Source organism: Haliotis rubra, unplaced genomic scaffold, assembly GCF_003918875.1.
Source record: "Haliotis rubra isolate DU_JTF1 unplaced genomic scaffold, ASM391887v1 Scf11, whole genome shotgun sequence".
Taxonomy (NCBI): domain Eukaryota; kingdom Metazoa; phylum Mollusca; class Gastropoda; order Lepetellida; family Haliotidae; genus Haliotis; species Haliotis rubra.
This window is the reverse complement of record NW_025765003.1, coordinates 1,541,423-1,567,568: the sequence shown is the minus strand read 5'-3', so window position 1 is coordinate 1,567,568 and position 26,146 is coordinate 1,541,423. Positions and strand designations below refer to the sequence as shown.

General features: G+C 38.4%; 1 protein-coding gene across 7 annotated transcripts in view; it reads left to right on the top strand.

The window, feature by feature from the left end:
- LOC124284249 (protein spire-like) overlaps positions 1 to 12,511 on the top strand; it is a 37,643-nt gene extending 25,132 nt beyond the window's left edge. For 5 of the 7 annotated variants that reach the window (XM_046720328.1, XM_046720351.1, XM_046720335.1 and 2 more), the window contains exons 4-10: positions 547 to 676; positions 1,628 to 2,115; positions 3,316 to 3,372; positions 5,731 to 5,868; positions 6,679 to 6,780; positions 8,391 to 8,491; positions 9,559 to 12,511. In XM_046720328.1, the coding sequence (XP_046576284.1) occupies positions 547 to 676; positions 1,628 to 2,115; positions 3,316 to 3,372; positions 5,731 to 5,868; positions 6,679 to 6,780; positions 8,391 to 8,491; positions 9,559 to 9,832 (1,290 nt within the window). In that variant the 3' untranslated portion in view covers positions 9,833 to 12,511. The remainder of the gene's footprint in view (positions 1 to 546; positions 677 to 1,627; positions 2,116 to 3,315; positions 3,373 to 5,730; positions 5,869 to 6,678; positions 6,781 to 8,390; positions 8,492 to 9,558) is intronic. The other 2 variants (XM_046720362.1, XM_046720354.1) reach the window with 2 other exon arrangements.
- The last annotated feature ends 13,635 nt before the right edge of the window (positions 12,512 to 26,146 follow it).

Genomic DNA, 26,146 nt, shown 5'->3' with positions numbered 1-26,146 from the left:
TGAGCTAGCACTATAAAACCAGCTTAAGTCTGGGCTAGTACAAGCAGCCGCACATACACATACACACACATGCACGTCGTCATATGAGCAAAATATTCTCAAGCACGACGTTAAACCCAATTTCACCTCACCTCACCTCGATGTTGTTCGATGTTCATGCTATCGATCACTGATTTACTTGTTCAGACATGATCCTTTACAAGTATTTAATAACCTTTTCAGTAGCTTGTTGCGGTACTTAGGGCAGTGCGTAATGTATGTTCATCATGCCGAAGCCTCAGATTCGATAATCCATATGGATCTTATGTGTAAATTATATTCTGATGTCATTCGCATGAAGTTTGCTGGTATGTTGCTAAAAGTGACGTACCATCCAATTCAATTTTTTAAACAGTCTTTAAACAGACGTCTGCACAAGAAAAACTGATTATATTAGTTTATTTGTTATGATTTTTGGCATGAGATGTTCATCAACCTCATTCTTTGAATCAAGTGTTCTTGACCATTTTGTTTGAAGATCTCTTATTATCACGTGACTTGTCGCAGGAGGAAGTGTCTGACGACGAGGTTCAGCTTGCTGAGGAGGTTAGAACTCACGTGGGGGCCAGCCAGATCTCTCCACTGTCTCCCGTGTCTCCTGTACACGACCACATTACCCCTGTCATGGAACGGCCCGGTTAGTATAGATACCATTCATGTGTCATTGTGAATGTAACGGATCATCTGATTTGGATTATTTTTATTTATGAATGGTTTTGATGTTAAGGTACGTTAAGACTCGTCACCCAGTTAAGAAACAACCTTCATGCTCATGATGTTAATCACTGGATTGTCTGGTCCAGATTCAAATATTTACAGACCGCCTTGGCACCATATAGCTGGAATATTGCTTAGGGCAGCGTAAAACTAAACTCACTCACTTATGTTTATCATATTTTGAGCAGTATAGCAGTGTTACCCGATATGACGAGCATAAGATTTTGTATCAGTGAGGCAGGAATTATGTAGAAAGATGTTCATATCATGGAGGAATTATGATGAAAATTGTTCACATTGCAGAAAGAAGTTCATATCTTTCTGCTTACCTTTTTTTAAAAGACCAACTGTTTTGATAAGATAAAATTTGGTTGAAAGGACGAAGATATGTGAGGTTTTGTAAATTGAGGTTAATGGTTTGTTTTGAGATTCAACTGGAGAATCACAATTTGACGAGTTTGCATATCAGGTAAGACGAGCGTCCGTTTTGACCCTGCAGTGTCCTTTTTGTTGGGCAGTCATGCCTGCGGAATTTCCCACAATTCCTTACACCCAGCACATGACCCATTCACCAGAAAAAATCACCATGGTTGCACTGTATTGAGATGTTGCACAGAACTGAAGCCATTTGTTGAAGTTGTGGCGTAACAAAAGGTTTAATTGTTGCTTGTTAACAAAACTGCACATTTGTGAAATTTGGTGTATTTTGAACAATTTGTCAGTTTGGCACGATTGTTTACTAATGATCGGAAGGATGCAACATCACGGAAACTGAAGACGAAAAAATAGCGTACATGAGGGTAGAAGTTATTTTCAACATTTTTTTTGTGAATCAATATTTTTTGACAATTGTAACTTTTTTCTATAACAGTCCTACGAGATCATTCCACTGCGGAGCGAGTGTGCAAACTTCAGAGGAGACACACAATCATGGTGTGCGAATCGCCAACTGAGGGAAAGGTAATCCAGAAAGAGTTACCTCCCTTAACAGAAGACCCCGAAAGAGAGCTGGAAGAGGAAGTTGAATTTCAGAATTCTTCCTCACACTACACTAGTCCACCATCGTATTGCGCTGGTAACATTCGGCGACAAATGATAGCTCACCAGACTAGTCAAAATAATTCACGTCAAATGGCGTCTGAACGAACTGAACACAGGAAGTCGTCTGCTGGGAGTTTAAGTGCGATTCCGGAAGTCGATGATAGTTGCACGGATCATGATGTATCCGATAGTGTTTGTGATGTGGATCTGTCTGAATTGAATGCATCCGAACTTTTGCATGTGAACTGGAAAACTGCATGTACACGCGATGGAGAGTCTAACGGTCACTCGCACTGTCAAGACTGTCGACCTAAACCTGTAAGTAATCTAACAGTCTTTAATCTAACTCACCCATTACCCACAATTCTTGCCTTTTCCTGTTTGTCTGATTCCATCGGAGAGCTTCATCATGTTGCGTTGAACATATCCATAATGACATCAACAAAAACAATGGCCAGATGGCATTTGATGTCTTCATATTTGGAATTCTTTTTTTTTGCATTCTTTTGTAAGGAAGGATGATGGGACAGCCTAATCGTTATAGAATTTGTTATCATGCCAAAAACCTGGGGTTGAATCCCGTTTGTTATGTCCCGTCCAATTATAATGCTGGAATATTGCTAAAACAGCAAAAACTCTCTCAATCAGTGTCTTCATATTTGATAATTTTGATTCATAAGTGTATGGTTGTGTGAGTTGTAACCATGTTGGATGATGATCATGATGATGATGTTGATGATGATGATGATGATGATGATGAGAATTTTGATTCATATGTGTTTGGTAGTGTGAGTTGTAACAGATGATGAAATGAAGATGATGATGAAAACAGAAAAATATTTTTTTTGTAGCACTTGTCAAGTGTATTTTAACATATAGGCACACTGTTTAAGAGAGAAACTTTCTACTGGCTGAAAGATTGCCTTGGGCTAGTGTCAATTTCTGTCATAGTGATATCACTATATATCCATTCAACCTAATCAGTAAGGATCAAGATTGTGTCTCATTGGGTTTCTTTATTCAAATCTTATCAAGATTGCTGCGAGTAATGACATTGCTGTGTCATTTTTCAAGATTTAATCACAGTTACATGATGAACGCTCTCCCAGCCAGACTAGTTACTTGATACCATGGACTCACCATGAGCTCACCAGGAACTCACCTTGCACTGTGATACATGACTCTTTGTTTCAGGATTGGAATTAATGTGTTTCGTATTGATCAAGAGCTGAGAATTCCAAAATTTATAACAGAAATGAAATGAATTTATATCATTATATGAGAAAGTAATTAGTTTGAAATTGATATGTTGTTTTGCTAATACCTGTGCTCAGTTTTACCAGACATGCTTGAATGTATTTTCTTTGAAAAATGAGTTTGAATGAGTTTACTAGAATAGCTATGCTTGAATGTATTTTAGCAATTTTGAGACGTGTACTTGTTTCGTAGTTCATGCATGCTAGAATGAATGTATTTGATTTAAGCATTTTCTTGATATTTACCAATTTGCCGTTTTAGTTTTCATTCTACCAGGAACTATTCCAACGTCCCTATCGACATCCCTTTGTTATAGAGGTATCGATTTACTGCTGAGTCAGCGAGCTTCTGTGTTTGTGATTGTTTGCGCACCCCGTTGATTTGACGTTTTGTTGATGAATGCAGTTGTTGACACTTTGTGTTTTCAAATGAAACTTTTACACACATTTTGCTAAAAATTTCTACAAAAAAACTTTCCTTGGAGAAACATTTGCACAAAGCATTTTCCCTATTGTCACCCTAAAAATGCCAGAAATTAAGAATTTTAATTTTAAACATTCTTTTAATGGTTGGAATTTAATGATTATATCTGTGTGACATTTTAAGGAGATCTGTTTGAATTGTATGTTTTGTATGCGATATTGGTTAAATCTAATAACTGTTAATATATTTGTCTTTGCTCATTTTGATCATATTTGAATTAATTAAATAAGGATTACTAAGTATTGGTAGTAAATATTAAGTGTCACTAATATAAAGTTTTTATATACACCAGGGATGAAATGGAGCAGTTTCTTAACTTTCCTTTGCATGAACTCTTCCTTGCCAGTTTCAATTTCCTCTTCTGTTTTCTTTGCCGGAAAGACGACATACTAGAATAGATAAATTATTTATTTTCTATTAATCCTTTCTAAAAAATTCAGACACTTCACTCTAGTTTACATTAAACGTTACCTGACCTTTGAATTGTGAGTTTCTTATGTGGAACACTGTCAGGGTGATAGCCCAGTGGTCTATCTGACCTGTAGAGTTGCCTCCCTTAGCTAAGCCAGGATCCATTGTCATGAGGTTCAATCATAGTTTTGTGCGAATACGATCCATGGTCTTCATCTGAGTTGTAAGCTGTTTTATCTGTGTTAATTTGGGCTTCCCGCTCACATTATTCTGGCAAGCCAGTGACTGAAAATAATGTCAAACGGCATTGAAGAAACACACAAATATGATTGAAGATGCTTAGCATGGGCTGGTCACATTTCTTTGAGACTAGGTCTGTTGTCAGGTCTATGGGGCTTTTAAAATACAGCTATATATACCATGGGCAGGACTTGTATAGCATTATGATGGCCAGATAGTGTCACGCCTTGTGGAAGTTGCAGCCTCACTCTGTCCTTGCAAGGGGAAAAACTCCTCTGCAGGATTTCATTATCAAAATTCAGTTGAAGTTGCAACATTCATGAGGTCCCATCATCAAGGTTGAGGGTTCATATTCCACACAGATTAAGTTTTAAGATGCATCACATTTATATCCTCATGTTATATAATTCACTTGGTTCTGTTTTGTTTGATTTTTCAGAAGTTGTTATTGATAGAATTTAAATTTGATAAATTCTGAAAAATAACAAAATATGGAGAATAGTAAAGTTTTCACATTTTGTTCTTCTTTTATTTTAATTATAATGAAGATATGTTATTTTAGATATAATTAAGACATGATGGTCTTGGTTTTTAGATAAATAAGTTGAGAAATATCACTTTCACTTGCTATTAACATCTGCTAAAATGTTTGAAATGGAAACATCACGTGTGTACTCTCATCAAATGTTAACACTGTCAAGTGGTGCTGTGTCAGTTTGTTTCAAACTTGTGTAAATTGGAATTTTGGGTTGGTTTTGAACAAAAAATACTGGTATATATATTTGTTGGGAAGAGTAACTTTTAATGACATTTTGTCTTGCTTTGAATACTGTCAAAGGCTCTTAGCCGTGGGTTAATAGACTTGAAATGCCCTAGTACCTATGTTAAACTTAATCAGTTACAGTCTGATATTATGAGCCTTGAATTGTGCTCATGTATTTCACAACAGTTTTAGTTGTACTAGAATTTAATTTTCCTTCATTTTAAGCTGAGATGCATTATTACCCATATGGTGAAGCATAACCAGTGTCATATATATCATATGTGCACATGTGCACATATCACTTTTACCTAGCAACCATTGTTTCTGTATTTCGCCCTCTGTGACATCAATGAAGAGGGCTGTCACACTTGCTTACCGTGTTATACTGCACAAATGTACATGAATAAAATGGATAATAAAGAAATTATTCTCTCAAGCAAGTGTGTCATACGACTTATACGAAACTCCTGCAAAGTTATGTATTGTGAGATCGAGGGCAATATAAAATTTCACACTTGTTTCTTATAAGTTGTATGACACACTTGCTGGTGTAACAATCTCTAGATATGACTTAATGCTGTTCAAATCGGTGTTAAACCTGAGTCACTCACTAACTCTGAATAAGTTAACCTACATGACAGTAAGGTGAACAAAGACAATTAGAATTAGAACTGTGTGGATTTGCTCTGGTGTGACAAAACCATCTCTCTGCTGTGATGTGACAGAACCACGTCTATGGTCTGGTGTGATAGTTCTATAACATTGTTTGTTTCTTTCAGAAGAAGTGGCAGAACCCCATTGAGTGTCTGAACCTCACCCTGGAGGAGGTGACCCATATCCGTACTGTGCTCACCAAGGCGGAGTTGGAGTCCCTTATCACCCAGCCAGAGCTCTATTCACAGGTCGCCAAGAGCAAGGTCAGTCCGAGGCGTCATCAAAGATGAGAAACAATAATGTTTCATGCATTTCTTAATTATTGGAAATATCTGTTTGTTGTTTAATGCCACCTGCGACAATATTCAAGATTTTTCACAGTTGGATGTAGTAAAATCTAGACCAGACGATCCGTTGACTGAAATTCGGAGCAACGATGATGTAAAAGTCATGAGTCATTAGAGACTGCTGGGGACCTGTTTGACGTGAAAAGAGTCGATCTATGGTCATAATTTGGTGAAAATATGTCTCTGGATGTGATCAATATGTTTTTGATAAGGAAAGTAATAGTCTATTTATGTTACTTTTGTAGAACCCGTGAAGATCCGGGTTAGAACTGATTTTCAGTAGCCCATGCTTGTCGTAAGAGGCGACTAACAGGATCGGGTGGTCAGGCTCGCTGACTTGGTTGACACATGTCATCGGTTCCCAATTGCGCAGATTGATGCTCATGCTGTTGATCACTGGATTGGTGGTCCAGACTTGATTATTTACAGACCGCCACCATATAGCTGGAATATTGCTGAGTGCATCGTAAAACTAAACTCACTCACTCACTCACTCACTACTTTTGTAGAATCTGTGAAGGTGATGGTTAAAATGGGTCTTCAGCAACCAATGCTTGTCCTAGAAGGTGACTAATGGGATTGTCTGGTCCAGACAATTATTTACTGACCGCCATCATATACCTGGAATATTGCTGCGTTTGGCGTTAAACAACAAACAAACAAACATACAGATGGAATATTGCCACAAACAAACCTGCTTTTCTGACATTAAGGTTTGTGTTTCAGCTCTGCTTCTCTTGCAAGATCACCAAGTTTGCCCTGTTCGGAGAGTGGGGGACGAAGTGTCGGTTCTGTAAGCGGACGGTGTGCAGCAAGTGCCTTAGGAAGGTGAGGGTCTCAAAGAGTTGGTAGACTTTGAGTCATGGAGGCTCTGAATGCGGTATTCCTCAAACATATGTATCTTTAAGTGAAGGCTTTCAGTGAAGGACCAGATCTGAAAGAGGAACATGACCAGCCGTTAAGTATCAGCTGTTGTGGTGTGTTAATTTGGAAAGAAATGTTGGGAACAAACACAAACTTAAAGAATGGCATTTAGAAGTGATGCGCATGAAGGGGATATTTTTCTATTTCAGCTTCTGTAATTTGCATAACATGACATTTTGGAGTCTATTCTTACTTCTTCATCAAACTTATTGATACAGAGTTATGTTTCCTTTTTTTTCATACCCTGTATACATTTTCACTTATGGGCAGTGGGGTAGCCTGGTGGTTAAAGCACCAATGACCCCGGGTTCGATACCCCTCATGGGTAAAATGTGTGAAGCCCATTTCTGGTGTCCCCGCTATGATATTGCTGGAATATTGCTAAAAGCGGCGTAAAACTAAACTCACTCACTTTTGCACTTGTTGCAAGTGAGCTACAGTGCTTTGTCTGAATCGAGGTGAATCTGAAATCCTAGCAATGAAGAAAGTTAAACCTGATCTGGATACAAATAATCAATTATGTTCTCCGATAATGGTGTTCAGGGAGGAAGTGCTTTGGTCACAGGAACAATGGCTGCCAGACAATCTGGATGATTAGGAAATCAATAAAACAGAAAAACTACTTTCATCAATACACATTATTTCCCCCTGGTTGAAAACCGGGGGATAAAGCGATCAGCATATCTGTAGCCTGTCTGCTGGCCATTTTCACTTTCCGAAGCAGAGCTCTTAAACCAATGAATATTATTTATTGAAATTTGCTATGCAGTTACCTTTTTATGATTTCAGATTTTTGTCTTTTATTTTTTTTATTTTTGTGACAAGTTGGACTTAAACTGAAAATAACCACAACTCCAAAATTGTTGAATGATTTTGGATTAAACTGGCAATATAGTGTAGTAGTGAACTGGTGCCTTTTGATTTTGGGGGATCTTGAAATATCATGAACAGCATTATTTCTTTATTAATGAAATAAAGAGTGAACCAAAAACGTGGTATGAGTAGCCAAACTCTGGATCTGGCAGATATGTCCTCTCTGGATGACTTTTGTTTTCGTCTTGATTTTGACGCTTCATCGTTCAAGTCTATATTCTGAATGATACAAGATTATTACAATTATTACTTAGGCCAGACCAATTTTATTTCTTGTTTTACGGATCTGCCGGTCATATTTTTTCAAGAATAAGAAGAAGAAAAAAAATTTAATTATCCCCGCTCAAAAAAATAAAATCCTCATGAATTTATTGTCCAAAAATGTAAACTTACCCCCCAAAACATTTTTGATTATTTTTTGCCCCATATACACTTCATAAATTGCCAAAACTAAAATACTTTTAGTATTTTAAAGGAATATACTTCGACTGGTGATTTTTATTTTTAATTTTTTCCCTCCTGCCTTTAGGTTTTCTGAGGACAAAAATCCGTAAAACGAGAAATAAAATTGGTCTGGCCTTATTTCATGTGAGCTCATATCCATTGATGATGCGGTTTAACCATGTTGTGGTTGACTTCAGATGCATGTGCCGACCGAACACTTCAAGAACATCCCTGTGTACACATTGAGTCCGACTCCGCTCAGCCCCGAAATGAAGGAAGCCATTGAAACATACAAAAGGTAAAGTTGTGAAGTTCTGTTCATCCATGTGTGTTGTACAGTTCGAGGCATACAAAATTTGAAGCCTTGTTCTTTGTGGGTGTGTTTCTCACTGTCTGGAGCACAGGAGGCCCAGTAATATCAGGTGTCTCTGAGAGGTGGAAGTAGTTGTGTCCTTTAGGTGAGGTGAGGTGAGGTGAAATTGGGTTTAACGTCGTGCTTGAGAATATTTCGCTCATATGACGACGTGCATGTGTGTGTATGTGTATGTGCGGCTGTTTGTACTAGCCCAGACTTAAGCTGGTTTTATAGTGCTAGCCCACTGAGATACCATGCCGCAGTGAAGCATGAATACCCCACTCAGACACATTATACTGACTCTGAGCCGACCAGTCCTTGTTGTACCCATTAATGCCGAGCGCCAGGCAGGGACCAACAAGTACCATACAAGTCTTTTGGTATGACACGGCCGGGGATCGAACACGCGACCTTCCGCTCTCCGTGTCCTTTAGGAATCATGGAGTCTAGATTTGTGAGTTCAAATGCAGGTTTACCTTAATAATGTAGTTGGTTGGGTGGTTGCTTAACACTGCACTCAGCAATATTCCAGCTATATGGCAGAGGTCAGTAAATAATCGAGTCTGGACCAGACAATCCAGTGATCAACCGCATGAACATCGATCTACACAACTGGGATACAATGTCGTGTCAACCAAGTCAGCCAGCCTGACCACCCGATCCCGTTAGGTACCTCTTACGACAAGCAGGGGTTGCTGAAGATCAGTTCTAACAAAGATCTTCATGGGTACCCTGATTATGTATATTTAAGGGGGTATTAAGGGGGTATGGCTGGGCGAGTATTCTTTATTTACCCCTGTAAATTGCTAAAAGTGACGTAAAACCATACTCACTCACATATAGCTGTGGTAATGTTGGCATTGTTGGTTTGTCTGGTCCAGACATGATTATCTGCATGCCACTGGAATAGGTGGAATATTGCAGAGTGTGGCATTATACAACAGAACAAAACAGTGATTCTGAGCGCTATAGATGAAGACAAAACTAATGACGCCAATGTTCTATTTCAGTTTAAGTCCCACGGGGTCATCTCCACCCACACCTGCTGTTCCGAGGAGACCCAATCTCGACAACCGCCCTGGCCGCAAGAAACCCCTGCAAAGGTCCCAGTCCATGCTAATCAAACCCGTCACCGCTAAAGTGACGAAAGGGCCCCTAATGAGCATATGCTGTGATTGTAAGGATATGGTCACCGAGATCGTGAGAGCAGGTCGCACATCCATTTCTTTGATCAACCAGGGTAAAGATCCTACCACGGAAGTGAGGCTCAACCTCGTCAAATGAGGCTAGGTGGGATCTTGTGCTACTGTGCTAATACAAATTGTGAGAGATGACTCGGGTTCTACTGAGATGAACATTTGTGAAACATGCCTGGGAAAGATTTGGGTACATTTTCACTGATGGATAAGCGGAGTCTGTGTTAGAACAGTCAAGAAAATTGGACTAGTGATTTTCAGTGTGTGAAAATGGCTGAAATTTGGACATGGGATCTGAATATTCCGTGGTGCGAATGACAACTGGATACATGGATTAAATGGATATGATGAAAAACATGAAGCAAAGGTGATCCCTATTGTTTGGAAGTGATATCTGACATTTTCTTCAACCAGAAGTTTGTTGCCAGGCGATCCTCCAAACAAGGAAGGCTATATTGTGTGAAAATTAAGACACAGTTTAATTTTTCTTTGAATGAAAAAAACCCACACCAAGTGAAATCCAAGATGGATGCTTATCACATTTTGACTTCTCAAATCCAGAAATTGTTTGTTTGGATGTTTGCCATATTCTCTGAATTATATTGTTTTTTTAAGTTATTTAATGTTTCCATGTAGTTTCATTTAAGATTAGTGTTGCAGTTAAGACAAGTAGTTTAAGTGATTACAAGAAAACGAAACCAGTTCTGAAGAATTATTTAAAGCCAAAGAACATGAAATTTGCAATTTCAGTTTAGTCCCATTTTAGAATTATGTGAATAGTTTTGCTTCAAGGAAAAATAGTATGTTATCGAGCACAATTAGCGAAAATGCCTGTCTCAGATAGAAGGAAGAATATTTAGTGCTTTGTATTATTGCAAATCCAAGATTTGTTTCAGAGGAAAGGGCACCAAATATTATAACATTTACCACTATGCTGAAATCTGTAAAACAGAAGTTGCTGTGGTTGTTTTCAACAAATCTTGAATCTCAAGCTGATGTATCTAATCACGACATGGTAAAAAATTTGTTGATATATTTATATAGCACATTCGTCTTGGTATAGTCAACCATTCAGTTTTTCTCAGTACAATCAGGTTTGGTTTCCCAATAGAAAAAAAATCATGCTAACATAATCAATGTACATTTTTGTGAATATATGGAAAGCTTTTGTTTTAAGAGATGTTTTTGTAACTATAGCAACGTGTGAATAACCAAGTTACCATAGCAACCACATTCTTCACCTTGACATGGTGACCTTCAGGATTAAGAAAAGGCAAAAAAACATTACAAATGGGGGATAAAAAATATGACACTGATTTAAGATTGTGTTTCTATGGAAACCTTGACATTGTCAACCCCTGTAATTCTAGACAATTATGAAATGTATATCTGATATTACTTTGACCCATTATTGAGTTATACTTACAGATAATGTTAATGGAATACAACCATCTGGATTATGTCACCTTCAACGCAGTGCTATTGTTTTGGGGTTTTTAGGAAAAAATACCAAATTTATTCCATTCATTTATTTTCTACCCTAATTATTTAGGGGTGGTGGGGTAGCCAAGTGGTTAAAGCATTCACTCGTCATGCCGAAGACCCGGGTTCGTTTCCCCACATGGGTACAATGTGTGAAGCCCATTTCTGGTGTCCCCCGCTGGAATATTGCTAAAAGCGGTGTAATACTAAACTCACTCACTCTAATTATTTAATAATCTCTTCATCATACAATTTGTATGATAGGTAAAAATATCAATAAATCAAGTAAACTACATGACATCTGACATGATGCCAATGACATTCATGTGTGCTTTGCCAATTAACTGGAAGGTCACCATTTAACCCGATAGTTGTACTGTACATAGATTTTATTCAGGACCCGTAGTCTTCCAAGTATTTCACAACGCACGTACAAGTTTTAGAACTGTTGATCTAGCTAGGGCTTTCATATGATTCTCACAGAGATGTTGGTTTGAGTGATGGACGTTTCCTCATACAGTTTCCATACCGATTTGGAAATATATCGTATGATCTTTGAAGAATCCTTTTTGTGTTTGTTGTAGGTCAGTCATCCAATGGATGGCAATGAATTCTGGGAATGGTTCCCTTCCTTTTTTTATTTGTAAGGCTTTTACCATGTGAGTTCCAATTTTGAAAAGATTCACATGTACATCAAGAATTTGTTAATTGTTGGTTCACATAGTGGAAAAGCTGAAAAAAATTATTATATGGAGTTGTGTCCCTTACCATGACAGGATCTGATTTTTCAAAACCCATATTCAGCCTGTTATGAGCCAGAGTGGTACATGTCATCAATTTTGTGGTTTCTACCATCCTTAAACTGACAGGATTTAACTGAAATAATCTTCATAGTAGCGTGAAACCTAAATCACTCACTCACTATTTGCAGTTGCTGCGCTAAAGGTCATCATTGTCGTAGGAGGCTACAAAGTGGTTTGGGTGGTCAGGGTTGTTGACTCAGTTGATGCGTGTCTTCGGTTTAGAATTGTGTAGATTGATGCTCATGATGTCAGTCACTGGATTATCCGACCCAGCCTTGAATATTTACTCACTGCCGTAACTGGAATATTGTTGATTTAGTGTTAAACAACACACAAGATGTTGTAAATACAGCCATTATTCATGGTTGTTTCACTCTGATAATGAAAATGCAGCGGAGATGTCATCAAAACAACTGAATACGTGCTTGCCAAGCAATATTAAGTCAAATCCATCAGTTAAATCAAACAAAATATACCCAAAAGTGTTTCTCAAAGTCACAGATAATGACGAAGGAATCAAAATATTTTAGGATCTTATCTGCCAAATTTGCTGTCAAAAAGATACTTTAATTATTTGTTTGTAGGAATGCAACGTCAAGTGTTTTCTTTCATCAATATTTGGTTTTTACAACAGTCACTCTTTGGTGTCCGAAGATACGAAAACTAATGTTAGAAAGGGTACTCAGATGTCATTAGTTAGCTGAAGATCCGGGTTCGATTCCCCACATGGGTACAATGTGTGAAGCCCATTTCTGGTGTTCCCTACTGTGATATTGCTTGAATATTGCTAAAATCGGCATAAAACCATACTCACTCACTCAACAGCCCAGTCATCTGAGGAACAGGATTCGCTGTCCAGAGTTGTCCCTTAGATATTTCAGAAGCCTGTTAATGTTTGAATCCCCATTTATTCTGATTGAGTTTCTGGGTTTGTCAGTACCAAACTTGTGGGTTTCACCACAGTGGTAAATGTCTGAGACCTGCATCACTTTGGACTTTCCTCATCACCAAGCAGACATACCGTGATATAACTGAAACACAGCTAACAACAACAGGGGCAATGGGGTAGCCTAGTGGTTAAAGCATTTGCCCGTCACGCCGATGACCCGAGTTCAATTCCCCACAAGGGTACAATGTGTGAAGCCCATTTCTGGTGCCCCTGCCATGAATTTGCTGGAATATTGCCAAAACTGGCATAAAAACATACTCACTCACTCACTCACTCACTCACTCTGCAAGAGCTAATCAAACTCGCTCACTCTCTCTGAACCCTGACAGAGATCTTTAGCCTCTGCCTTTGAGAAACACTGATGACATATATGAATTGGAGCAATAATTGTTATGACTAGGAGCCCTTTGTATAGGCTGAAATATATGTTGCTTGTTGGGTACTAGTCACATGACTGTCTATATTAATATTGCTGTTTTACATGTTTATTTATTGTACATTGTTTTAGATTCTAAAATGTTATCCTATAGATTTTAATCACCAGTGACCCTCACAGACATATCTGCATGTTCCTCATCATCACCACTCCTAATATTTTAGTTCCACTTTCCATCACTATGCTAGTTACGTTTGTAAGTAGAGCTTGATGTTGGCAAATTATGTATATCTCAGGAAAACGTTTCAGTTAGATGTGCTTACATTCTATTTCCTAGCCATGTTTTGCCAGTTTATTTTGCCCAATTTACCGAGTTGTGAATTGCTTCAGTTTGTTGCATTTGATTTGTTTGTATTGACTTGACAATGGATTTTTTATCCCACACTTTTAATACAGAAAGAGGTTGTGCAGCGAATAGCACAGAACTGATTGAAGGGAGGTAACTCTCAGAAATGCTGTGTGATTTTCAGACTACTGCCTTGTTTGAAATAGGGAGGATTATTTTTATCTCTGTTTTTCATGTGATGGAATTGTTAAATTACTAACTGGATGGACACAAATATAGACTTTCACAAGTAAGTATAAGGGCACTAATTAATGCCAACAGTGACTACAATACCTAAATCTGGAATGCCTTTTTAATTGCTGCTTATGCAACATCACAGTGGACGAGAAAATAACTAACCAAATTTTCTGGGGTAAAAGACTGTGAAAGGTGGAACTAGGGGCAACCAAGGGGGCAACTATTGTTGGTGTCCCTCCAGAAACAAAATGGATTTGTATGTTATTTTCTTTGTCATTCTAGTGACTCTGTTAGCTTAGAGATATCAGAAAACCTTGTCCTAGTACAAATACAATTCTGAAAGTATGCATTCAGCCAAGATAAAATCATGTTTTTGTTGCTTTTAGGTTTCAGGGAAATACTGTTTGCAGTTATTTTTAAGCTCTGTGAATTGCATGATTCATAATCATAAAATTGACTCACAAACTAATACAAGTGTACTTCATTATTCAATTTTTTATTTTTTTATTTAAACTAGAAATATATCCTATATTTTCACAAAATAAGCTTAAATGTATCAGTGTCACTATGGGTGAAGGTTAAGGAATGTAAATCATGAAGTTAATATATCACTTTAATACAGGTTTCACCCCTGGCTTAAATGTGTCATGAAATTCCTGCGAGTACTTTATCAACTAATCAGCCGACGTATGTCATTGTTTTTACCTGTCCACAGTAAACATATGACAATAAACTTGAATATGTTGAGGTAAATGCTTGCATTAATTTCATGATTTACAGTACGTCATAGTATAAGCTCATAGATGGATTTGTATATGATATACTTTTCACATCATTGTGCTATAATTTGTGAGGTTTTATTGCTCTCTTTTCGTTTCATGATAACTACATTAGTGATAAAAGTCAACTAGGGCGTTTCATTCATCTGTGCCAGTATCATCCTGGCTGAGTAACATGAGTTAGTTATTCAGTTGTCAGGAAAGTAATATTCAGAAAAGCAAACACTGTGTCGCATTCCAGATAAATGTACATACTGTATGTTCTGTAATTTGCACCACAGTGCTGAGAAATTAGGTAGGTTGTCGGAATATTGGCAGTTCATTTTCTTGATGATAAAGCATTGCAGCTTATGAAATATAACCAAATTGTTTGTTTTAAACTAAGCTTCTGTAGTAGATCTGGATGTCTGATTGTTCTCTGTATTCTGATTCATATCTTGAATGAATCGTTACATTTCTACTTCATCCTTTCAGGAAAGTTTGTCTTTTCAAAACTGGCATATGTTTTGGACTTTCCTATATTTGTTGCATTTTCTGCTATTAACTTTTTACAGTTCATCCTGAATTTAATTATTTTTTAAATTGTAAAAGATCTGACAGTTGTGAAATGTGATTAAGATTGTGAATCTGCTATTTTTACAATCTGTGAGATTGTAAGATAGCACTGCCTCAGTTACATATTGTGATATAAAAATCAGGGTTAGACATTAGGAATGGTGAATAGTTAATTGTTCTAGTTCTGGATTTGCACAGGTAGATCAAAAGGTAATTCTAACCCTGTACCAGTGTGATCAAAATAGTTAGCTGTAGTTGTGATACAAGGGTACACTCTTGGTACAGTTTATAGATCAAAATATGTTGTCATCAAAATAGTATTTGTGTTTAAGAATCAAACGTAGCCCCTGCTACATTCCTTACAACTTCTTTATGTGATATTGAATTGGTTGTGATTAAATTATTGGATATGATTGATGCAAGATGGTAAGGTCAAGTGAAACCCTAATCGTTATTGTGTCTGTATGTTCTGTGAATTTATCAAAAAAGTGATGATCCCAATGACAATAATTGTTGGATTATTACATTTCATATGTTTTATCAATGAAATTTTATTTATTTTATATTCTAAATCGGTTGTCTAAAATACAAAGGGAAATGTACAAAATACTCAAGGCAGTGTCATGCTTTCAAAGTCAATGAGGAGTGATGCTTGTTTCCTTTACATACTTGACACATGTATGCTTGAAATTGATTTCTGCTCAATACAAGCCACTATGTTCGACAATGACGATGTATTATGTTTGACATTCAACGATCTCGTGTCAGTAAGAGAAAATACACATTTCCACATCACTACTTACAGTGTTTGCATTGTTAACGTTTTCTCTTGCCCTTTTTCATTCCATGTTGCTAGACTTGACATTTAGTGGAAGCAGTTGTGTGGATACTATTACATGTTTCTATGGTGACCACTATGTCAGGAGCTGACATTTCATACCATAATGTAAATACTCATCCTGATATTATCAACAAATAAATCAAATACATAATTGCCGAGTTAGTTTTATTTGTTCATTGACCTTGGGAAGAATGACCTTCCTGGAATTGACCTGGAGCCATCTGTTATCTTGTGCATCTGAAACATCAGAACACCGTTATTGATCACATACTACAGAAAAGGAAACAACTTAGCTAGTTGAGAAGCAGATGAGAGTGGAATCTCTACCTGTTATTATGAGTGAGTGAGTGTTTAAGGTTGCTGTGTACAGTATTTCAATTATATCATGGTGTGTCAGCTCATGGGAGCAAAGGGCGATGGGGTATCCTAGTGGTTAAAGCTTTCGCTCCTCTCGCCAATGCCCAGGTTCGATTCCCCACCTGGGTAATGTGTGAAGCCCATTTCTGGTGTCCCCGCCGTGATATTGTTGGAATATAAAAGCGGCGGAAAACCCACGCAGTCACTCACTCAGGGGGCAAAGCAACGTTGCACAGTAAGTTGTGGCGCCTACAGAAAAAAACCAGCCTAACTGTAGATGACGACTGAAACATGCTAAAAGGCTGTTATCAAAATGTCTACAAAAATATATCTGAGCTAGCTAGCATTCATGAACTGCAGCCGATAGTTAAATATTTATAAGTTTGTTGTTTGAAGCCTAATTTAGCATTGTGACATTTCCTAAACAACATGCAGTCTGTGTAGGATGATGTACAGTCACGGAGTTGCTGATCTTGACAACTCAAACATTCAGTCGCAACAGCAAGCATATGCTGCTGGGGACATTTTCTGACCTGTAGTCCCAACTGCTCACCTGTTATATAGATAAGATAAGACTGTGTCGCTGTTCATTCTGTGTGAAACTGTTTCAAATTGCTTTCAAAATTGTTTGTTGTTTATTGCCGCAGACAGCAATGTTCAAGCTATATGGCGGCGATCTGTAAATAATCCGAGTGTGGACCAGACAATCTAGTGATCAACACCATGAACATACATCTGCAATAGGGATACAATGACATGTGTCAACCAAGTCAGCGAGCCTGAGCACCTGATCCCGTTAGTCGCCCCTTACATGCATCTGTTGCTGAAGACCAGAGGCTTCAACCTGCATTTCAAAAGGGTAGTCAGTACAATGACAAGCAATGGCTCCCTACCCTGGTTTACAGTAGACACCATTGACGTTCCCTTGGCAGAAGCAGACACGCTTGCATCTGTTAATCTTGTCATAGCTCTCAAACTTCTCCCCAAACTGCCAAAATCGGCCTTCAAACTCGCAGGGATCAAACTCTGCAACATAACATTTTGTCCAAAGATCAACCATTTGTAGATAAAAAAAAGGTCTGCTGGTGTAAAACTAAGAAACATCCTGAGATTCACAACGTGGGCGAGGGTATCTCAACTCTGCAGTCACCAATGTTCCAGCAATCAAGGTAGCAGTAAAAAGCCATGTCACGACCAGACATGCCAGTGACTGCAAGCTTGAGCACAGTTCCCTCCCTTCTGAGAACGATGACATATGTTTTGCCAGGTCAGCAAGTCTGCCCGTCAGTTCCTTACAAGTAATTTCTTAAAGCATAAAATTCTCTGGACCTAGGCAGATTTACTTGAGTGGAGGGCTATTCTTTTCACAAATGAAGACTACTCAATTTACTTACGTTGTCCAGGTTGCAGGGCCTGTTGACCCTTCTGACTCCCTGAAACAGTATATAACATACAGCTAGAACCTTACCTTCATCCATGACAGAAATCTAAATCACATATTTTAACCACCAAAAGAGATCTCATCTATATACTGGAATGTTCTTTTGAAGTTTGAAATACGTCTTCAATACATCATAAGCTTTAATGCACTATGCTCTTTCATCACCTGTGCTGTGGATAAATCAATTTGCTTTGCAGTGTCGTCACTGTTTTAAGCTAAAGAATCAAACCATGGAGGAGGGAAACATTTGACACAGACTAATCAGAAGTCAGTTTACATCACACGCAAACATAAAAGGGTCGGATACAGCTTTATGAAAGTGTGTGTGTGTGTGCGTGCACACTTCATTTTCATGAGAGAGCTTCAGTGGTCATTCAATAAACTTTCAGGACAAAAGGGGTGTTGGTGTGTGTGTGTGTGCGTGATGTGTGTGTGGTGTGCGTATGTGTATGTGTGCATGTGTGTGGTGCACACTTCATTTTCACGAGAGTTTCAGTGGTCATTTCATAAACTTTCAGGACAAAAGGGGTGTGGGGCCCGGGTGTGTGCACCCCTGCATGCACACGCACGCGCACGCACGCACGCACGCACACACACACACACACGCACTGGATCCGCCTATGACATGATGATGCCATGCCTTGTGGTATCTACTCTACACACTGCCTCCACGTCAACAATGCTTGGGTTTGAATGTAGATGTGGGTAGGGTGGTTTGGATCTGTGTAGATTTGTGAGTTGGGTGGGTGGTCTAAGGTCATCGTAACTCCCATACTTTAACATAGACTTACGACAGTCGTAGCGCTACGATCGCTTTGTGAAACGGACCTCAGCTCCGGGGATCCTGCTAGTGATGAGATTGGTATGCAACCTATGGACCAGCAATTATGAGATTGGGGGTCTTTACAGAGTTGATGTTACCCCTAGTGAACAGTACATTCATCCTGTAAACCCAAAGGAACCTATTCATCTGACCACGACCCAGTAGATTACCAGATGGTGGAAAAATGATTTGCGTATATACACCAAAAAGTGTCAAAACCTGACGTGTAGCACTGAACAATAGACTTCGGTTCAAATGTGCCTCTGTTCAAACAACAGGAGGATATATGAGGTGGATGTAAAACCTTCTAGCACTGTAGGCAGTATGGGTTGCATACTTCCCAGGGAGATGAGAATGATAACTGGAATCCACACCGATCCACTGATTTGGGGACAATTGTAACAGCGCATGTGCAGATACGTGCAGCATATAAATGTCTTTATCTTGCCTCACACATAAATGTCGTTTTCTGATTGGCTGAGCCAATCAATGAACCTCGCTTGCAAGCGAGTAACATTTTCTATGTTACCCGCTGGAAATGCCGAACTGTGGGAATTCGTTTGGAACTTCGTGTTAGCAGTGTTTGGGTTGTTGCCTAACTCCGGTACTCCTTATCATGACCCAATACCCGTGCTTCAAACAGTTCAAAATCAACATTGAGGTGTTAGGTAAGATAAATACGTTGTTCACTGGTCCCTCAGGACCCATGAGTTGATGTATCCTCGATGTTTGTTTATGTTCCCCTTCGGGCTCAGGGAACATAAACAAATATCGAGGGTACATCAACCCATGTCCCCCTCGTAACCAGTGAACAACTTATAATGTGCATCTATATGATAATATAATTTGACATGTGAGTTCATCATGTCCTCATTTCAATGGCGGACAAAATTAGGCACATGTCACCAAGACACCGGATGTGGGCCCAATGCATTCACAAGTGATGGAGGAATGTAGTAAATACACCCACAACGAAATGACGAAGCTGATACTTGAAAGAAAAACAATAACAGGGACAGGACATGCTGTAATCCAATGGCCTGCTACATGCCTGTAGTGATGGGTTTGGTTTATGGTCCCGTGAATTGAGCATTTTCAAGATTCAGTAACACAACTCTTCACAAAAAGATGATCTCTGTTGTAGGGGAGACCGGGGTAACGCGGGGCAATTGTAACAAGGGCGATTACTCTAAAAGTTTTCGCTCAAGCATAATGTAGGTGAGTAGAGTTATTTCCCTTCGCTTTCCTGCGGTACACATCCGGGCGTTTTTCAGCTGCTCGCTCATGGCGAGATACAGTAGACGAAAAATCCTTTTTTACATAAGAAAGTAAATTTTTCACAAAACGTAATAAAACGTTCTTAATGCAGTAAATGTTGCTTGGTATGAAATTAACTTTTCAAGTGTAAAATTGAGGTATAACGACTTATTTTGAAGTAGAAATATTTGAGAAGCCCAACGTTGGCTACTAGCATCCAATTGTAACAATTTTCCCCCATGCAATTTTCCATATGTTATGATAATGAAGCAAATTATGTCCGATAAACTTTGTGAGCGGTCGACTAATATCGAATTACAAGAACTTAAGTAAAAAGTGTAACACTATTTACCCCGGTCTCCCCTACTGTACATCTCTAGGACAATCAAGAAGGTTTTCATGAACTGTCAGAACGGTGGGGTAGCCTAGTGGTTAAAGAATTAGCTCGTCACGTCTAAGACCCAGGTTCGATTCCCGCATAGGTACAATGTATGAAACCCATTTCTGGTGTATATAGCTGGAATATTGCTAAAAGCGGCATAAAGCTAAACTCACTCTCTCATGAACTGGCTATGAAAAGTGCCACCACCAGCTACTGAACAAACACTTCAGCTACATTGTGAGTAGAGATGATGGGTCACTGGAGGGAGCTATGCACGCTTGATAACCCTAGCAACCATGTTGCTAAAACAGGGCATTGTCTCAGTGGCATATCTTGCAACACTGTTACACAGTATGGATACTGCGACATGTTTGAAAAGCTTGTGGAACTGCGTCGTATACAGAGATCCTGCAGCCATGACCGTCATATGTCTATGTTAAAGTATGGGAGTTAGAGCACCTTGGCTATGTTTCAATATTTCACAGCATATTGGTCAAATCAGTGTCGGAGTTAATCACAAGCCAGCAGCATATTGGCTCACAAACCCACAATCAGCAGATGCTGGCATGGTCAAGGGAACAATTCTGTACAGGCAACAATGCATTTGAGACCGATTTCACAGTGACATGCAACAACTAGGTATAAAGAACAATAATTAAATGGGTACTGGCCCAGTGATAATTATTCCTTTAACACTACATAATCATTGATGCTGGTGTTTTTCCTCCTAAAGTGTTAAAACACAGTAACTTTGAACAAACTGAACAGGTGTTATGTGTTCAAGGAATAGTTTTTTTAGGTTTTATGACTTGATCACAGCAACGTTCTAACCTGGAGCTGGAATAGCCAGGGCAGTAGTCAACAAAACGGTGACCATGATTGAACACATCCTGATGCTGACAGAGGTCATGACTGAACAAAAATGAAACAGTATTTTAACAAATATATATTTTAAATTAAACCTTTATTTGAAAAAAATGCAAAAAAACATTTCCAGATAAAGAATGTGATATGATCAGACAAGATACATCTATACAGGAATAGGAATAGGAACACAAAATCTTATAAAACTACTATGGAAATATAACTGAATCAAGAATTGTTTTCGTAGAATGTGATCCAAATACCTCAAAATCCAAATTACCATAAACCAATAAGATACGAATAGAAATGATTTATCTGATTTTGCAAACGTCAAAATAAAACAGTAAATTGAATCCTATCCATATCGTCTGAATATATCCACAATATCTACCTGGTGTCCTGAGTTGTCACAGCTCCGATGGACCTGGATCTCCAACTGACAATCCAGGTATGGTGGGCAGACTGACACCCATGTACATACATCCTCCCTTCTCCTGAGTGAAATGTTTGGTAAATTTCCTCATCCAAAATACATTGTTCAGGCTGACACGGCATAAGGGGACTAAACCCAGACAAACTTGCAGCCTGAGCCCTAGAACCTGTACTGACATATCAAGTTAAAACAAAGAAGAAGAAGCTGAAACCCCCTGTTTGTTGATGCTGTAAAATTCTAAAATTCCACTTAAAGGTATCAGAAAAATTGATTTAACCTGTTTTAAAACACATTGTCTGCTCTCCCTAATTTCACTTTGTATTCAGATATTTTTGTTAGTTGTATAACTCCACTCATCAGAATATCAGCCCTATGACAACAGTCGTGTATGATTGAGTCTGGAACAGACAATCCAGTGATTGATGTTATGAGTGCAACCCATACTGTTGGGGTACGATGACATGCTATCATCCAAGTCATCGAGTCTGACCACCTGTCCCAGTTGGTCGCCCCCAGAGGTACAGATAAGCTGCGTATCTGCGTAAATTAAGCAAATATTTATGTGAAAACTCAATTCCTATTAAGTCTATTGCGTACAAGTACGCTTGAATTTTGGTAAATACTCAATAAATGTGATCTTACATGCGTACACACGCAAATGTCAAATCTTAGCTTGCGTACCGGTGGAGAGATACAATAATTGAGGTATACTGAGAGGTTCTATTTCAGGACATGAACTTGACAACTTGCAGTCTTTCTTATCGTTTCTCATATCACAGATCAAATATAAATAACAAACACCAACATTTGAACTTTATTATATTTTTTAAAATTAATGGAAAACGGCAAAATACCCAATTGAGTTTGAGTGAGGTGAGTACAATTTATTTGGTTACTCAAAGGAAAATTAGGATACCCAATTGAGATGAACACAAGCGAGTACATAACTCAATTGCCCAAAAAGTTATCTGTAGCTCTGCGCCCCTTATGGGTGCGGCGGGGTAGCCTAGTGGTTAAGGTGTTCGTTCGTCACGCCGAAGACCCGGGTTCGATTCCCCACATGGGTACAATGTGTGAAGCCCATTTCTGGTGTCCCCTGCCGTGATATTGCTGGAGTATTTCCAAAAGCGGCGTAAAACCAAACTCACTCACTAAATTTCTCACACTGTTAGCATTTTGTAAATCGAAACTAATAAATAAACTTAAGTTATTTGAATAAATCATGTGGGGCTTATATTTCTTGGGCTTTGATAAAATCTATACAACTATAGATATATACAAAGTATCTACATCATCTGTACAAATGTGAGGTTCTAAAATATCCATTTACATTGACGGCGAGCCAGGATGCCACACAGTGAAAGGGAGATAACTCTGTAGTGTACACTTGTGACCTAATATTAATATCCTAACATTTCAGCAGATCAGTCTTGACTTTTTCAATATGTGCGAGTATGGGAATTCTGGTGCTGTTCAGCAAAGCAACCATGTCAAACTAGTCCATACTTTAATACAGATTTATGACAATTATGTCATAAAAGGAATGTGTAATTAATTTTTCTAAATTTTCAATTTGTTCAATCAAGTCATGTTCTTTATTGCAGTCCTTATTTTTGACATATGATGAGTAGGATATGGATTTTCCTCTTACTTCCATTAAGAGAGTTTCTGAAAACAGTTGATCACTTATTAAAAATTGAAACATTTCTTGTACACATGCAAGCTGAATTCTGCTTTACCAAATATTGCTCGGTTCATAAGTGAGATGAGATTGAGATAAAGTATTGAAAAATGTATATACTTTAATAAAAACTGTAATGCCGAATTTTATTCTAAATAGCTCATGTATATCATGGTTTATTCAAAGACGACTGAATTATTATTTTCTTAATCAATTTGTTTGATAATTAAAAAATAACCATGTGCATGTGTGAATGCTGAGTGAATCGTTTGTCTTGTTTCATAAAAATATACACCTGTATCCCATTGGACTTATTTCACATATTCTGACTTTGTAGATCCCTGGCTGCTGAGTCATGTCTGAAACAGGGTTTCAGGAATATAATTTAAATTACAAAATGTGTAAAATGGGGAACAATGCACGCAAGAACTTCTGTTTGTTGTTTAACGCAACACTCAATAAATAATCGAGTCTGCACAAGACAATCCAGTGATTAACAGCATGAGCATCAATCTACGCAATTAAGATTCGATGACATGTGTCAGCCAAGTCAGCGAGCCTGACCACGCGATCCCGTTAGTCGCCTCGTATGACAAGCATGTTCTTATAGCAGTTACTATTACACGCCCAAATTTGACATTTAATTTCCTAATATGAGACTGTCTGGTAATAAGCAAAGCTAAGGGAGAACTCCAGGATGTATACCTCCATGATAATGTTCTTTATAAGCAGCAGCATTTGATCATGTTAGCTGTATATACGCTTAGAAAAAATACATCTCTACCCCGATTCACAACGGACGTAATTAATTGGAAACAAAACTGCAATATTTTATCTTCTTAACAGAACACCCCTGCCAATCCATTCTTCGCATATGATACCATTTATATTTACCTTAATACATGTGCTAAAGACAAAATTGACTAAGTGAGTGTTCCTAGTCTCCATTATTCTATCTTGGTCTATTTATATATTTTAGGGAATAGGCAGTAGGGAAAATAATGTGGTTCAGGGACTGGGAGGGACTACCAAGTTCGTTCTAAGTCAAGGCAGTAATTATGCAGTGGCCTGCGAGTGTCATGTTTAGTGAATAAGTACACATCTTATCTACATATGTATATCTGACTTATTGTCTTATAATATGCATTTTAATGAATTCTAAACACGCTTATGGGTTATGGTGATGTAGCATTTAGGCTGTGAGCTCATTTCATGTTTAGACCCAAAACGTGTTTAGATGCAGCACACGAAATGTGTTCAACATTTCTGATTTAACACATTCCTAAACATGTTTAGATCTAAGCATGTCTTCATATTCTAAAGACTGAGTGTAGGCACACTGAATGTATTTAATCTGGGTGTATTTAATCTGTGTAGGCGGGCTGAGCGTAGGCTATCAAGGAGTAGGCACTGAAGGTGTAGGTTATCTGTGTGTAGGCACACTGAATGTATGCAATCTAGGTGTAGGCGATGTGGGTTGGGTTATCTGTGTGTAGGCAATCTAGGTGGAGGCAAGCTGAATGTAGGTAATCTGGGTGTAGGTGCTCTGTGTGTAGGTTATCCAGATGTAGGCGCACTGATTGTAGGTAATCCGGGTGTAGGCACACTGAATGTAGGTAATCTGTGTGTAGGCACCTTTGAGTCCACTGAATGTAGGTTAAATATTATTATTAATGTAGGTTATTGAATCATAACCCAGCTAGTAGCAAACTCTTCGTTTGAATGTAGGTAATCTGTGTGTAGGCTACACTGTATGTAGGCACACTAAATGTAGGTAGGTAATCTGTGTGTAGGCACACTGATTGTAGGTAATGTGTAGGTGAATGTGGTAACCTGTGTAGGCACACTGAATAGGTAGGTAATGTGTGTAGGCACACTGAATGTAGGTAATCTGTGTAATGTGTGTAGGCACACTGAATGAGGTAATGGAGGCACAGTATGTAGGTAATGTGTGTAGGCACACTGTGTAGGTGCACTGAATGGAAGTAATCTGTGTGTAGAGGCACTAAATGTGATTGTACACACAAGATTGCAGATTAATCTAAAATATTTGTACATATGTGGTAGTAATGTGTGTAGGCACTGAATATCTTGCTTTGTAGTGAATGTAGGTAATGTGTGAAGATTTGATCACACTGATGTAGGTAATGTGTGTAAGGCACAAGAAGGTAATGTGATTCACACTGCATGGTAGGTACTTTGTGTTGAATGGATTGTTGTAGGTGCACTTAGATTGCAGATTCTATTTTGTACATATGTGGGGGCTCACTGAATGTGTAGCTTTCTGTGTAGTATGGAGATGATCATGCACATGAAGTCATTCATCTACTTTTTTGTTTGTTGTTTGCACTTAACAATATTCCAATTGAGTCTGGACCAGACAATCCAGTGTTCAACAGCATGAGCATCATTCCACGCAATATTGGTATACGATTACATGTGACATCCAAGCCAGCGAGTCTGACCTCCCGTCACTAGCTGAAGACCAATTCTAACCTGGATCTTCACGTGTCTTTCATCTACTGTGTGTGACCAAATGATGCTAGCTTTTCAGTAAGAGACAGGAATTAATGAATCGTGTTGCCTGGATTGATGGATCATGGATCAAACTGACCAATGGCGTGTCTTTCTCAACAGGCCACTGTGACATACCAGGAATTCTGCTGAACAACAAATAACAAACACATATATACATGTAGATATTTTATATCAATATAACAGTCCTGAATTAAACAGAAACAAGATATTTACAGATCCATGATCAACAGTGTAATTATATAACATGACTCAAGTAAC